The sequence below is a fragment of the Pseudophryne corroboree genome, chromosome 3 (assembly GCF_028390025.1).
Source record: "Pseudophryne corroboree isolate aPseCor3 chromosome 3, aPseCor3.hap2, whole genome shotgun sequence".
NCBI lineage: Eukaryota > Metazoa > Chordata > Amphibia > Anura > Myobatrachidae > Pseudophryne > Pseudophryne corroboree.
Genome location: NC_086446.1, coordinates 280505830 through 280522318, shown reverse-complemented (window position 1 = coordinate 280522318; position 16489 = coordinate 280505830). Strand labels below are relative to the sequence as shown.

Below are 16489 nucleotides of genomic sequence, written 5' to 3'. Positions count from 1 at the left end.
AAAGTCTATTAACAATGACTACAGAACAAATTTTCTATCAGAATTATTTTTGGGCGGTGTGGCTTGGTGTTACAGCCACCTTTTGTACAGCACGAGATGTGGCAGAAATAATGGTGGTATAGGATACTTAGTACAAAATCATCAATCTAAGAGATAAGCTCATGTAAAACGTCTATTCTGCTACCCCCTTTTGTGCCATATATCCTGTCTGCATTGTATGACTGTACACTGTTCAGTGTTGAGGATGACATTTTGATACAAGTTCCGCCCTGTGGTTTGTGTTTTCAGTGAGAGATGGAAGGTTTGGGGAAGTGTCTGTGTTGAGTAGTGGGGCTTTCTTTAATCGGCTGTTTAGGTTGTGTCTTGAGGCACAAGTCCTGTGCTTCTGTGACATATTTAGGATGCCCAAAACAAGAATAACAATTTCTACAAGCTCAAAAACTGCTCTGTGCAAACAAGAAAACCCCCAGAATTTAAGAATTTCGGCTTTGTATTAATATAATATTAGAGAATACTTTTGATAGTTGGTGCATGACCGTAGTAGTGTTTCCATAGCAATAATCAGATGATGTCTTTGAAAACAATGATTTTGTTGCTATAGGCAATATCACTTCCTTTTTATGCACGAGGTTTCATCAATATCTCCCATTATACGTATGTGTTTCAACATTTGAAGAACCTGTTAGAACTGATGATACAGGATGTAAGACTGTGATGGCAGAGGAAGCAATTTTTGTAAAAATTTTTTGTGTATGAAGGATTCTGTATGTAGAAGGGCCGCAACTAGAATTTTACTGGATCCCATAGCAAAATGTTTCCTTTTCTCCTCTGTGCTGGCAGGGCCTGGTATAGCTATATTTACATGCTTGTGTTTCTTGTGATTATTGAAAGGATTTGTGAGGAAACTTCAAAAGCCTAAAATTGTAGGCAAAAGTGGCAGCATAAAGAGCAGACATCGTATAGGGGTTTTTCACGTCAGGTCACGTTTATTGGCCTGTACGTGCCCTCATGTAACTTTCACTAAGAGCATTGCTTTTTCTGTGGCTTTATATCATTGGACACTGTATATCTTTGTTACCCTGAGATACAACAAAGCAGAGTTATGTCATAGTGCAGGACATAAAGCAAAGCATTCCTAAAAGCTGCAGAAATATGTTTACATAACAATATAGTAAAGTAATCTGAAGGTGGAAGCCCCTTTTATTCTGTCACAGTAAAAATGTATCTTTCCATGTATATTCCGCACTGTTACAAAATAAAATAGATCAAAAAAATTGAAAGCCCTACTGTAGAACTCTGCATTGTCCATAGAGGTGTATACTCCGCTTCGGGACATGTGCAGTGCAAAAGCACGCTAGATCCATCCGCAAAACTGACTTCCGTCTAGCTCTGCATTGGCCCCTTTATGTATAATAAAGCAAAGTAACAGAAACTTTATTTATTTTTTCGCAAGAGGAAGCAACCCCCAACAATATAAGTTCCTCTTGCAATTTTCCTTTTTTGGTTTTTATGGTTACAAGATTCCAACACTTATCAGCAATGTCACTGAGAAAAAACAGTGCCAGCTGCAGCCATTTTGCAGATCTAAATCAAAACAGATTGAAGCAGGACAACCGTTTATAAACTCGGAATCTTTTTTGACGGCACTGCTGATCGTATTTCTTAAGCACATTTATAATCCTATTTTAGTTTCACTTAACTCAAGCTGTGGCATATCAAATTGGTAATGTATGTCTTCCCATTGCCTATCACTAGATTGTAGCAAATTGTCTACATGTTTCTTACATTCAGTACAGCAGAAACAGCCATGTTGTGAACTGAGAAGGTAGCCTATCGGTTAACATCACTGAGAAGTAAGGCGCTTCCACAATTTTTTGGACTGAATCACTGTTTAAGGATGCAGACAATTTACTAGTAACTAGTGGCCTCACTTTGTGCCTCATACCTCAGTGATAGCACCAGTTCCTAATAAACTGACTTACTGCAGTCTCATAAATGTGGGTTCACTCACCAAAATACTAAGCCATTCCTGGGCAGTGAGCGTCTGCATATCTTGGGTAAGGTTATACAGAGAAGCGTGGCACAGGTTAAAGAGGTCGGTATGGTAGTAGGTGAGGGGGTGAAGATTGTAGAGATATTTTGGTCTGGTAAGACACCGTCTGGGCAGCATGTATGGCATAACAGTTAGCATTACTGGCTCACAGCACCGAGGTCAGGGGTTCGATTCCTACCACGGCCCTAACTTTGTTGGGTTTGTATATTCTCCCTGTGCTTACGTGGGTTTCCTCTGGGTACTTCGGTTTCCTCCCACAACCCAAAAATATAGTGGTAGGTTAATTGGCTCCCAACAAAATGAACCTCAGCGTGTATGTATGCGTGTGTGCATGTGGTAGGGAATAATATAGATTGTAAGCTCCACTGGGATAGGGACACAATGTGAATGGCCAAATATTCTCCGTAAAGTGTTGCAGAATATGTGTGCGCTATATAAATAACTGGTAATAATATAATGAGATTTAGTAAATAAAAGTTTAGGAAATAAAAAGTCTATATAGCAGTGTTTCCTAAACTGGGTGCCATGGTGCCCTGTGTTGGTGGTCCAGGACCAATTAATATTATTTATGGTCAATGTAATAGGCAAAATGAATGTCAGTGGCTTCCAGTAATAAAATATGTGGACAAATAGAAGCGAATCCTGGGGGTTATTCAGAGTTGTTAGCAATGTAAAACAGTTAGCAATTGGGCAAAACCATGTTGCACTGCAGATGTGGCAGGTGTAACATGTGCAGAGGGATTTAGATTTAGGTGGGTTATATTGTTTCTGTGCATGGTAAATATTAGCTGCTTAATTTCTACACTGCAATTTAGATTTCAGTTTGAACACACCCCACCCAAATCAAATCTCTGCACATGTTACATCTCCCCCACCTACAGTGCAACATTGTTTTGCCCAATTGCTAACTTTTTTGGTTTTCTAACAACTCTGAATAATAATATTTATTATTTAATAGAAAAAAAATATTATGATTTTTCCTTTTCTTCCTTTTCTTACCCCTCATAAATATATTTCTTCGTCCTCATAATATGGTTTTTGTATCTCCTAGCAGCTATCACTTTCCTATATCTATCTACAGTCCTACTATATTGAACCTTAATTTCTACAGTTACTAGGTGGAGGACACTGTGTTTATAGCATGCCCTCAAAATTCAAGTAAATTTAATGTACCTCTTGCTGTCCGTCAACAAAATGGCTGCCTCCATGGTGTACATTTGGCAGATACACTTTCAGCTGACCAGCTTTGTTACCTTGGCAGTTGGGTAACATTTTAATAGTTACATTTTAATAAGGTAAAAACAAATAATCCCTTGCACTATAGCTTTGATTTAACTTGATAAATCTGTATTTGATCATTTTTAAATTGACCAATGATGGGTTTTTTTTTAGAAATGTGAGATGTGTGTATAAATATAATAGTCGGCGGCACTCAGAGAAGCAGTGAAGGCACACACCTCCAGTTATTACAGTCAACGTTTCAATATCAGGTACACATATTCATCAGGACATTACTACATCCCTGAGTGCTGCCGATTATTTATTTTGTGAATTCTACCCTCTTGGGATTGGTGAGATATGGAGGGCAATAGGGCAGGTATCTGTCTCATGTAGTGCGTGACAAAGATTACTGATCTTTCTCTCTCGCTCTCTCTAATATATGACATGGAGAGTTGTAGCAGTGGTATCAGTAGCACAATGGTTTAGTGTATTCCTATGCTTATTGATAGTGGTTCAGTTGGTTTATTTGCATAAAGTATTCCTTTGGAAATTGTCATAGGTCAGGTCAGTCATTCAGTAGAAATAGCTTCTTGTTATGTGAGGGACAAGAGATTCCATTTGGAAGTCACCTCCACCTGTAGAACAGAGTAAGTATGCTGCATCCAAATTGTGTCTCTGTGCGACTGTTGTGTGCAAGGGTAATCCAATTTAGAAGCAACTTTGGGGGCAGCAAATAGTTTGGAAACAATTTTAAAAACATGTTTTCTCTGCTGCTGTTTTCTGATCTGTTTTATCTGATGGCACTTGTAATGCACTAAAAGAAGTGGCTCTGCTAGTTTGGTTCTTTCTAGTTTCTGGCTCTTTCTTTTCTCTGTAATAAACCGTTTTATAAAGTTATAGCAAAATGCCATTTCTGTACTCTGTGTTGATTTAACATTGTGCACAAATATGGAGCATGTGTGAACACGAGCATTGTATAACAAGTGTATGAGGACTTGATGCGTTAGATTTCTAAGACATTATTTGTCATTATAGCTGATTTGTTGCTTATGAAATGTCATTACAGTGAATCCTACTCCACTTCTACAGTAAGTTAGGTTATGTTTTACCACAGTTCACATTTGTTTAGCACAGTGGTTCTCAAACTGTGTGCTTAGGCTCAGGGTACTTGCAGGGGTGCTCTGGGTTGGTGGTCCAGGACCGCTTCAAAGTGTTTACAGTCAATGTAATAGACAAAACCAGCACCTGTGGCTTCTAGTCACAAAATATGTGGACAAACAGAAGTGACTCCTGTCCCTCACCACATAACTGACCCTAAGGGGGAGTATACACGGGAGAGATGTGTGCTGAGCGAACCGCTCAGCACACATCTCTCCCGCCGCTCAGCACAGCGCAATGTGTGCTGAACGATGCGGGGGGAGGACGGGGGCCGCTCACTTCACCCAGCAGGTGAAGTGAGCGACCCGCTAGATTGGCCTGCATGCAGGCTCAATCTAGCAGCGGCGATAGCGATGTGCGGGGCCGCGCATCGCTATCGCTGAGGGGGCTACACACACGAGTGATCTGTGCTTAAAATCTAAGCAATCTAGTCAGATTGCTTAGATTTTAAGCATGGATCTCTCCGTGAGTACCCCCCTTTAGGATGATGTATAAACACAATTTATTTAATATTTTTTCACAGAATTTCTCAATAAGAAACTTTTGGTCTAGGGGTGCCATGAAAAACATTCTGATACTCTAGGACATCAAAAGTTTGGGAACTAATGTTCAGTGTTATTCTGACAGGGGTATTTGAGCCCAGGTCCATAGAAAGTTTCCCACTATTTTATTTTTATGTTCTTGCACCCTGAGCTAACTCCATATATTGAAGTGTAGAGAATATCTTGCAACTGGCTGGTTAAAACACAGGGTGGCACCCTAACATGATAGTAGGAGTAAGGGGTTGCCAGTAGGTCATTTTACAGGTGCAGCCATGCTCATCTTGCTGTGATGCGGCATGCTGCATAGTGGGCCAGTCTCTGATTAAACGCAGCCAGTGGTCGCTACATTAATTCCATTAAGAATTAATGGAGCGATCAGCGAATGCAATAGTCGCAGCTCAGCATGTCATGCAGCAAGTCGTGTTGCAGCATGCTGCACTGCAGCTATATGAGCATGGCTACATCTGTATATGGTTTATGAGAGTATCATTGTGGGCAGGGGTACTTCTGAAAGTGGGAAGATATGTATGGGGAGGGGGGTATACTTTGCCAAGAAAAGAAGTTCCTGTGAGCAGGTACACTGCAGAGCAGCAGCAAGCAGCTATAGGGTATGCATTATGCAGAGTATGCAATGGAAGCAGTTAATACAGAGCAAAGCTTTTGTGAAGGGAAGAGATGCTCAGTCTGTGGGTTGAGTCCTTAAGTGGAATCCTAGAAGCTACTTTTTGGGGCCATAGATTGTCAGATATGTAATACAATCTATTAGTAACATTGGTATCCCTTAATTATACTCTGACACTAGGGCAGAGGTTCCCAAACTGTGGGTGCCTCGGGCCACTTGCAGGGGTGCCCTGGTTTGGGGGTCCAGGACCAATTCAAATTATTCATGGTCAATATAATAGGCAAAACCAGTGCTGGTGGCTGCCAGTCATAAAATATGTGGCCAAACAGAAGCAAATCTTGTCCCTCACCACACAACTGACCCTAAGGATGACATATAATTGTGAAATTTTTGGCCTAGGGGTGCCGTGAAAAAAAATCTGATATTCTAGGGCACCGTGATTCAAAAAAGTTTGGAAACCACTGCACTAGGGTCTCGGAACAAGAACATTCTGACACTATCCCAGCATAAAGAAACACAAAGGGAACAAAGGCACCACCTCTTAGGGGGAAAGCTAGTAAATAGTAGGTAGAGGTGGGAGCTGTCTTGTGCGGGACTGTTGGGCACCAGTGCTTTGTGGGAACTTCTCTTGTACCAAGGATATGTGGTATATATATATCAAGGTGAGAGATGGTTCAGTGCAGGCAATACACAAATATCAACAAATAAAAGGGGTTGATGAATAAGATAATGCATCTGATGTTGTGTACACTCTTCCTAACTGGATTCTCTCACTCTCAGTACACAGGCCCTGACCCCAGTGAGTCTCCCATGTCACGATATGACAGGAACCAGCCTACCCGGAATCACCGGTCCAACCCTTGTTGCTTCTGCTGGTGTTGTTGCTGCAGCTGTTTCTGGTGAGCTTGGGAGGGGCTTAGCTGGTAATTTCAATAAGTTTAAAACGTTACAGACATTACCATTACCTAGCCTGCATTATCTACACAGTGCTACATTGTTTCTTCATCTCCATCTTTATTCCCACTTCTCATCTATATGTCTGGCAAAGAAGACAACTTAGAGTCCATGCACAAGGCTATTCGACACTAAAGCCGACCAGCTTGCGGCTGGACCTCTACCACACTTCACTATACGTAAACATATACATTACATGTATGCAGATATGAAGGATCACACTGGTGGTCAGGTTGTACAGCTGACTCGTATGGTTTACACTTTGTCAAATTCTATGTTTCTATGAACGCTGAACAAAAACACTGTCACTGTGTGACAACTGTCGGTCCAAACTCACAGCCCATCCTAATCAAGATCTGATATATCCTATTTAGGGTCAGCAGTCTGTAATATTAGAGGAATCAGATATTGTTATGAAAAATGTCTCATGGAATTGCTATACACTTTTAGACAATATCTTAAAACGTTTGTACAAATGTAAGTTTTAGGGGTTTTTTTCTACTTGCATTGTTGTTGTTTTTTATAGTCACTATTCTCTGAAGTTCATAATTTTTATTATGGAGTCCCAAAGCAGCTTGAAGAAAACATGCTCTTATTAACATAAGTATATGTAGGAAAGAATGGTGAAATATTATAAAATATTAAGTAAAAAGAACGACCATAAAGAGGCATATTTCCATTGCTTTTATCAAGAGTATTCCACTAATACCCCTTTCAGACTGACAAAAATTTCCCGGGATATTGCACATGAACGCGCATCAACCCGGGAAATTGCTCAGTGTGAAAGGGTACAGGAACAATATCCCGGGACGAGCGTCCCAGGATTTCATCCCAGGTCTCGACCAGGGTTTAATCCAGGATCGTCCAGGGATGCAGTGGAGTGTGAAATGGGCCCTACCCGGTATTCAGTACCCGGGACTGTTAAAAGGCCTCTCATTGGAGCTTCCCCGGGCTCAGAAAAGATGATGTCATCATCCAGAGCCCGGGGAAGCGTCCAGGAAGCGGTGGAGACAGTCATGGCGACCTGGACAGATCAGATCGGTTGCCCCGTGTTCAGTTTCAGGATGGTACTAATTGTGGATGGTATGAGGCCTCTCCTCCTGCGCAAATATTGGTGGCGACTAGCAGCCCTCTCCACCATAAATTGCACCCTCCTCATAAAATATATGTGCAGTATACTGCACAGTATGACAAGCTGCATCATGCTCTCACTGGCTGCATTAAACATCTGTAAAGCAGAATGAATCACAAGCTCCGGCATACACACTTGTACTCCGTTGGCCATGACTGCAGCAATGCTGTGAGCAGGCCCGACTCCTCCCTTTGCTTTCCTATTGTGACCTCATCTATGTGAGCCAGGCCAGAAAAATGTCCATTTCTAATGACATACATAAGTATTTGCAGGGATTTCCCCTGATCAGTGTGAATGGGGCTGCCCCGGGTCGATCCCTGGTCTAAGTGTAGTCTGAAAGGGGTCAGTCCCGGGATGCTTCCCGAGATGCGTCCCGGAACACATTCCCGGGTGTGACCCGGCTCTGTCAGTCTGAAAGGGGTATTAATGTTAGCTGATCCTACCAATGAGATACAGTGAGAAGTGTGTATTACTGTGCTGGGAAAGACTTCCATCTCTGCCTAATGAAATAATAATAATTTGGACCATTTGGCTTCTCTTATCATGACTGTATCTGCCCTGTTGTCAGGAATGAAGATCGCAACAGACGCCGGAGATTATCCCGAGACACCAAGTTGGAGGCTGTCTCTCACTGTGAGGTCTGGTGAGTGTTGTCACTGTGTGGAAGATGTCACCATAAATGGTATAAGTAGTATTAAATCTTCGTAAGTAATAGTCCTATAGTGGGTTATTACCAGGACACACCCTTTTTCCCCCACCTAATTTAAACTACTTAGCAAATTTGGGGTCATTATTGGTGGTGAAGCATAAATTCTTCTCCTGATACTCATCTATCCACACAGCACAAAGCCAAGCTCAGATGAGGTGCACAGCTGGTCCCATTCATTTGAGAAGCTGATGAAGAATCCTGCTGGACGCAACTTGTTCCGTGAATTCCTCCGCACCGAGTACAGTGAGGAGAACATGCTGTTCTGGCTGGCATGTGAGGAGCTGAAGAAAGATAACGGCAAGCACAGCGTGGAAGAAAAAGCACGAATAATCTATGAGGACTATATATCTATCTTGTCTCCGAAAGAGGTATCATTACTATCACAGAAATCCAGCTCTTAACCAATAGAAAAGTTATTTACCAGTTGCAGTTTATTTAACTTAAATAAATAAAAAAATAAAAAAATGTATGAAACATTATAGCAAAAACTTTCTCGAATTACAGCACCCTATAGTATCAGCATTGTTTTCACAGCACTCCTGGGCCAAAAGTTTTCTTAGTACTGGTTTTGGTTAGCACATTGACTGTAATTAATTTGATATAGGGGGACATTTACTAAGCAGTGATAAGAGCGGAGAAGTGAGCCAGTGGAGAAGTTGCCCATGGCAACCAATCAGCACTGAACTTCTCCACTGGCTCACTTCTCCGCTCTTATCACTGCTTAATAAATATCCCCCTTAGTCCTGGAACGCCAACCTGTGGCCCCCAATTTAGGAACCGCTGCTGTAAATCATGCTGAAGTTTGGAAGAGAACCCCATCCTGGAAAAGGATTTTTTTCCCCTTATCAATGGTAAAATAGATCAGTAGGCTTTTATTTGGTACTTTGCTGTCCTCTTGTGGGCATTTTGCTAACTACAAATGCGTCCTTAAAGAGTTTTTCTTGCTTAAGTTTGGTAAAGATGGCATAACTCAGTACGCTACAGCTGTTGTTTTAAGATCTTGTAATCGAACAGCATCAGAAATTGTTATGTTACTGATTGTATATTGACTGTAATTCTAAATAGTATACAGTCGGTAGTAGTTATGAAAAGCAAAAAATGGGTTGCTCACATAAGTAAAAATAGTGTATAGAGTTTGAAATAAGGAGATTTATGGTAGACTTACCATTGTTAAATCTCTTTCTGGGAGGTACATTGGTTCCACAGGGAAACATCGGGGTGTAGAGATGGATCTTGATCCAGGCACCAACAGGCTAAAGCTTTAGACTGTCCCAGGTTGCATTGGGGCCTCCTCTATAACCCCACTTCCAGGCACTGTGAGCTCAGTTTCATTAACCAGTCCATTGCAGGAGCAGGTAAAAGAGAAGGTAGAGGTTAGTCACATAGAACCACATTCTTACGACAGGAGAAGGGGCTAGCGGCTAATGCCATACAAACCCATAGAAGCTAGGTGCGTCAGGGTGGGCGCCCTGTGTAACCAATGTACCTCGCAGAAAGAGATTTAACAATGGTAAGTCTACAATAAAACTCCTTTTCTGCAGCGGGGTACATTGGTTCCCACAGGGAAACATCGGGGATGTCCTAAAGCAGTTCCTCATGGGAGGGGACGTGCCGTAGTGGCTAAGAGAACCTGGCATCCAAAGGAAGCATCCTGGGAGACGGAAGTATCGAAGGCATAGAACCTAATGAACGTGTTTACTGAGGACCACGTAGCCACCTTGCACAATTGTTCAGCGGACGCGCCTTGGCGGGCCGCCCAAGAAGGTCAGACAGACCGAATAGAATGGCTTTAATAGCAGCAGGAGCTGGGAGTCCAGCCTGTGCATAGGCTTGTGCAATCACCATTCTAATCCATCTGGTCAAGGTTTGCTTATTTGCAGGCCAGCCACGATTGTGAATACCAAAAAGTACAAAAAGGGTATCTGACCTTCTGATAGAGGCAGTCCTCTCCACGTATATACGGAGAGCGCGTACAACATCCAAAGACCGCTCTTTGGAGGACAAACCAGAAGTGATGAAAGCTGGAACCACAATCTCTTGGTTAAGGTGAAAAGATGAAACCACCTTAGGTAAATACCCAGGTGAGTTCTAAGAACTGCCCGGTCACGATGAAATATCAGGAAGGGTGGACGACAGGACAAAGCACCTAGGTCGGACACCCTCCTAGCAGAGGCGATAGCCAGTAGGAACAGGATCTTGACCGTGAGCCATTTAAGGTCCACTGACTCAAGAGGTTCAAATGGAGACTCTTGCAGGGCATTCAGGACAACAGACAGATCACATGGAGCCGCAGGATAGACATAGGGAGGCTGAATCTGTAACACACCCTGAGTGAAAGTATGAACGTCAGGAATAGACGCAATTTTTCTCTGTAACCACACCGACAAGGCAGAAATATGAACCTTGAGGGAGGCCAGACAAAGGCCTAAGTCCAGGCCTCGTTGCAGAAAAGCCAGAAGTCTGGAAGTTCTGAATGTGTATGCATCGTAATTCTTAGCAGCACACCAGGTGAAGTAAGAATGCCAGACCCTATAATAAATCCGCGTAGATGCCGGTTTGCGGGCCTTCAGCATAGTTTGGATAACCGCCTCGGAGAATCCTTTTGCCCTCAAGAGTGATGCTTCAAGAGCCACGCCGTCAAAGCCAATCTGGCCAGTTCTGGGTAGACACAAGGGTCCTGAACGAGGAGGTCTGGGCATTGAGGAAGTAGAAGAGGATGCTCTATCGATAGACCCTGTAGGTCTGAGAACCAATGCCTTCTGGGCCATGCTGGAGCGACTAGAAGAAGTATTCCTCCTTCTTGTTTGTACTTCCGCAGTACCCTGGGCAGAAATGACACTGGAGGGAACACGTAGGGCAGCCGAAAGTTCCATGGAATTGCTAGTGCGTCCACGAACGCTGCTTGAGGATCCTTGGTTCTTGATCCGAAGACCGGAACTTTGTGATTGTGTCGAGACATATCAGGTCTACATCTGGTAGGCCCCACTTGTCTACTAGGAGTTGAAAGACTTCCTGATGAAGACTCCACTCTCTGGCGTGCACGTCCTGACGACTGAGGAAATCCGCTTCCCATTTGAGGACTCCCGGAATGAACACTGCCGATATTACTGGCAGATGGCGTTCCGCCCAACAAAGGATTTTAGATATTTCCATCATTGCCATGCGGCTTCGAGTGCCTCCTTGATGGTTTATGTATGCCACCGTGGTGGCATTGTCTGACCGTACTTGAACAGGCCTGTTCTGTAACAGAGGCAGGGCGAGAGACAAAGCATTGAACACCGCCCGCAATTCCAGAATGTTTCTCAGGAGGAGTGATTCCTCCTTGGTCCACCGACCATGGAAGGAGTGTTGCTCCAACACTGCGCCCCAACCTCTCAGACTGGCATCCAGTTGGGGATCCAGTTGGGACGGCCCCTGCTTAACTGTTGGTCCTGTAGCCACCAGGTCAGCAACAGACGAACCTCCAGAGTTAAGGAAATCATGTGAGACCTGATCCGATGAGGCAGTCTAAATCCGGTACTATGTGACTGCGCACACAGTACACAACACCAGCGAATAAATCCGGTATTATGTGACTGAGTACACAGTAGAATACACTTGACTGTAAATACTGTGAAGCACTATATATGAGACCCAGACTCACCTAGTCCCTAGTCCCTACACTGAAAGTAAAATCCACACAGCAGATACAGGCACACACAGTCACAGTGACAATGCAGATTATTTCGCTTACATCCTAGAGGATGCTGGGGACTCCCGTAAGAACCACCCGGGGGTATAGACGGGCTCCGCAGGAGACATGGTCACTCTAAGACCTTTTAATGGGCGTGAGCTGGCTCCTCCCTCTATGCCCCTCCTCCAGACCTCAATTAGATTCTGTGCCCAGAGGAGACTGGTCACAAACTGGGGAGCTCTACGGAGTTTCTCTAGAAAATACTTTTATTAGGTTTTTTATTTTCGGGGAGCACTGCTGGCAACAAGCTCCCTGCTTCGTGGGACTGAGGGGAGAGAAGCAGACCTACTTTACTGATAGGCTCTGCTTCTTAGGCTACTGGACACCATTAGCTCCAGAGGGTCGGAACAGGTGTCGTCCTCGCTGTTCGTCCCAGAGCCGCGCCGCCGTCCTCCTCGCAGAGCCGGAAGATAGAAGCCAGGTGAGTATAGGAAGCAAGAAGACTTCAAAGGCGGCAGAAGACTTCAGATCTTCGTGAGGTACCGCGCAGCGGTCGCGCTGCGCGCCATTGCTCCCACACACGCACAAAGGCACAGCAAGGGTGCAGGGCGCAGGGGGGGCGCCCTGGGCAGCAATTTTTACCTCATATATAGGCTGGCACAAGTATAGATACTGCTGAGGCAGTATACAAAGCCCCGCCAGGATAAAGAAACAGCGGGACCGAAGCCCACCATCGAGGGGGCGGAGCTTGTTCCCTCAGCTCTAACCAGCGCCATTTTCTCCATACAGAGAAGCTGCTCCCGGACTCTTCCCCTGCTATACACAAGTAACAGGGTGCAAAACGAGGGGGAGGCACATTAATTTGGTGCAAAATTTATTATTATAAAAGCGCTTACTAGTCTGGGACTTTGTTTCAGAACCACAGGGCGCTGGGTGTGAGCTGGCAAACTTTCTCTCTTTCTCTCCAAAGGGCCTTGTTGTGGGTCTGTCCCCATATCCATATATCCCAGTGTGTGTGGGGTGTCAGTACGTGTGTGTCGACATGTCTGAAGCGGAAGGCTCTTCTAGGGAGGATGCAGAGCAGATGGTAGTATTGTCTCCGGAGGCACCGCCGACAGCTAATTGGGTTGACATGTGGAATGTTTTGAATGTAAATGTGGCTTTATTACATAAGAGATTGGACAAAGCAGAGTCCAAATGCCAACCAGGGAGTCACTCCATGGCTCTTACTGTGTCACAAGACCCTTCAGGGTACCAAAAACGTCCCTTTACCCAGCTACCGACACGGATTCCGACTCCAGTGTCGACTATGATGAGGCAAAGTTGCACCCAAGGGTGGCAAAGAGTATTCAATACATGATTATTGCAATAAAAGATGTATTACATATCACTGAGGACCCGTCTGTCCCGGACACACGGGTCTGTATGTTTAAGGGGAAGAAACCTGAGGTAACATTTCCCCCATCACATGAGCTGAACGCTTTGTTTGAAAAGGCTTGGGAAACTCCAGACAAGAGGCTGCAGATTTATAATGGCGTATCCTTTCCCCTCACAGGACAGGTTACCGTGGGAATCCTCTCCCGTGGTGGACAAGGCCCTGACGCGCTTTTCCAAAAAGGTGGCCCTACCGTCCCCGGACAAGGCGACCTTAAAAGATCCTGCGGATCGCAGGCAGGAAACTACCTTAAAATCAATTTATGCGACTACGGGAGCCCTGCTCAGACCGGCGGTAGCGTCGGCATGGGTGGGGAGCGCAATTGCAGCATGGGCAGATAACTTGTCATCTGACATGGACACCCTCGATAACGACAGTGTTTTGTTGACATTAGGTCACATAAAAGATGCAGCGTTATATATGAGGGAGGCTGTGAGAGATATTGGGCTCTTGGGTTCAAGAGCAAATGCCATGGCAATCTTAGCTAGGAGGTCACTGTGGACCCGCCAAAGGACTGGGGATGCTGACTCCAAGAGACTTATGGAGGCTTTGCCTTACAAGGGTGAAGTTCTGTTTGGGGAAGGCTTCGCGGACCTGGTTTCCACAGCTACCGCGGGTAAGTCTACTTTTCTGCCTTACATTCCCCCAGAGCAAAAGAAAACACCTCAATACCAGATGCAGTCCTTTCGGTCTCATAAATTCAGAAAGGGGCGCGGTTCATCCTTCCTCGCCAGAGGTAGAGGTAGGGGGAAAAGAACACCAGCTTCGGCTAGTTTCCAGGAGCAAAAGTCCTCCCCGACCTCTACCAAATCCACCGCATGACGCTGGGGCCCCGCTGCGGGAGTCCGCACCGGTGGGGGCACGTCTTCAGCTCTTCAGCCAGGTCTGGGTTCATTCGGACTTGGATCCTTGGGTGATAGGAATTGTGTCCCAAGGCTACAAACTGGAGTTCGAAGATGTGCCCCCACGCCGATTTTTCAAATCGGCCTTGCCAGCTTCTCTCCCAGAGAGAGCAATAGTTTCGGCGGCTATACAAAAGCTGTGTCAACAGCAAGTGATTATCAAGGTTCCCCAGTTGCAACAGGGAAAGGGGTTCTATTCAACCCTGTTTGTGGTCCCAAAGCCGGACGGCTCGGTCAGACCGATTCTGAACCTAAAATCCCTAAATCTATATTTGAAGAGATTCTAATTCAAAATGGAATCTCTCCGGGCAGTGATCTCCAGCTTGGAAGGGGGGGATTTTATGGTGTCACTAGACATAAAGGATGCATGCCTTCATGTCTCCATATATCCTCCTCATCAGGCGTTCCTGAGATTCGCTGTACAGGATTGTCATTACCAGTTTCAGACGTTGCCGTTTGGGCTTTGCACGGCCCCGAGGATTTTCACCAAGGTAATGGCAGAAGTGATGGTGCTCCTGCGCAAGCAGGGTGTCAAAATTATCCCGTACTTGGACGATCTCCTGATAAAAGCGAGATCAAGAGAACAATTACTGAAGAGCGTGGCTCTCTCTCTGAGGGTGCTACAACAACACGGCTGGCTTCTAAATTTGCCAAAGTCGCAGTTGGTCCCGACAACTCCGCTGTTGTTTTTGGGCATGATTCTGAACACGGAACGGCAGAGGGTTTTTCTCCCAGTGGAAAAAGCTCTTGAACTCCAGTACATGGTCAGGGTTCTGCTGAAACCAAAAAGAGTGTCGATTCATCAATGCACTCGAGTGTTGGGAAAGATGATGGCGGCCTACGAGGCCATTCCGTTTGGCAGGTTCCATGCAAGAACTTTTCAGTGGGACCTACTGAGCAAGTGGTCAGGGTCCCGTCTCCAAATGCATCAGATAATAAGCCTGTCCCCCAGGGCCAGGATATCTCTCCTGTGGTGGCTCCAGAGTGCTCACCTTCTAGAGGGTCGCAGGTTTGGAATTCAAGATTGGGTTCTCGTGACCACGGACGCGAGCCTCCGAGGTTGGGGAGCAGTCACAGAGGGAAAAAACTTTCAGGGAATATGGTCAAGCCAGGAGGCTTGTCTGCACATGTACGTGCTGAAATTAAGGGCCATATACAACGGCCTGAGACAGGCGGAGCATCTCCTTCGCAACCTACCCGTTTTGATCCAGTCAGACAATATCACGGCCGTGGCGCATGTAAACCGCCAGGGCGGAACAAGGAGCAGAGCAGCAATGGCGGAGGCCACCAGGATTCTTCGCTGGGCGGAAAATCATGTAAGTGCTCTGTCCGCGGTATTCATTCCGGGAGTGGACAACTGGGAAGCAGACTTCCTCAGCAGACACGATCTCCATCCAGGAGAGTGGGGTCTTCATCAAGAGGTCTTTGCAGAAGTGACAAGTTGTTGGGGACATGATGGCGTTACGCCTCAACAAGAAGATTCGGACATATTGTTCCAGGGCAAGGGACCCTCAGGCAATAGCAGTGGACGCGCTAGTAACACCGTGGGTGTATCAAGCGGTCTATGTGTTCCCTCCGCTTCCGCTCATCTCAAAAATATTGAGAGTCGTAAGAAGAACAAAAGTTCAGACGATACTCATTGTGCCAGATTGGCCTCGAAGGGCCTGATATCCAGATCTTCAGGAAATGATCACAGAAGATCCTTGACCGCTTCCTCTCAGAGAGGACCTGTTACAACAGGGGCCCTATGTGTTCCAAGACTTACCGCGATTACGTTTGACGGCATGGCGGTTGAACACCAGAACCTAGCTAGGAAAGGTATTCCAGGGGAAGTCATCCCTACTCTACTTAAAGCTAGGAAGGAAGTAACGGCGAAACACTATCACCGTATCTGGAGGAAGTATGTGTCTTGGTGTGAATCCAAGAATGCTCCTACGGAAGAATTCCAGCTGGGTCGTTTTCTCCATTTTCTACAGACAGGAGTGGATATGGGCCTAAAGTTAGGTAAAGTGCAGATTTCGGCCTTATCAATATTCTTTCAGAAGGAATTGGCCTCTCTTCCAGAAGTACAGACTTTTGTGAAAGGAG

At 45.2% G+C, this 16489-nt stretch overlaps 1 protein-coding gene across 6 annotated transcripts in view; it reads left to right on the top strand.

Moving 5' to 3' along the window:
* Positions 1-16489, top strand: part of RGS19 (regulator of G protein signaling 19) — a 324046-nt gene that overhangs the window by 298899 nt on the left and 8658 nt on the right. For all 6 annotated transcript variants that reach the window (XM_063959208.1, XM_063959206.1, XM_063959207.1 and 3 more), the window contains 3 exons: positions 6377-6495; positions 8251-8325; positions 8525-8759. In XM_063959208.1, coding sequence (XP_063815278.1) covers positions 6377-6495; positions 8251-8325; positions 8525-8759 — 429 coding nt within the window. The remainder of the gene's footprint in view (positions 1-6376; positions 6496-8250; positions 8326-8524; positions 8760-16489) is intronic.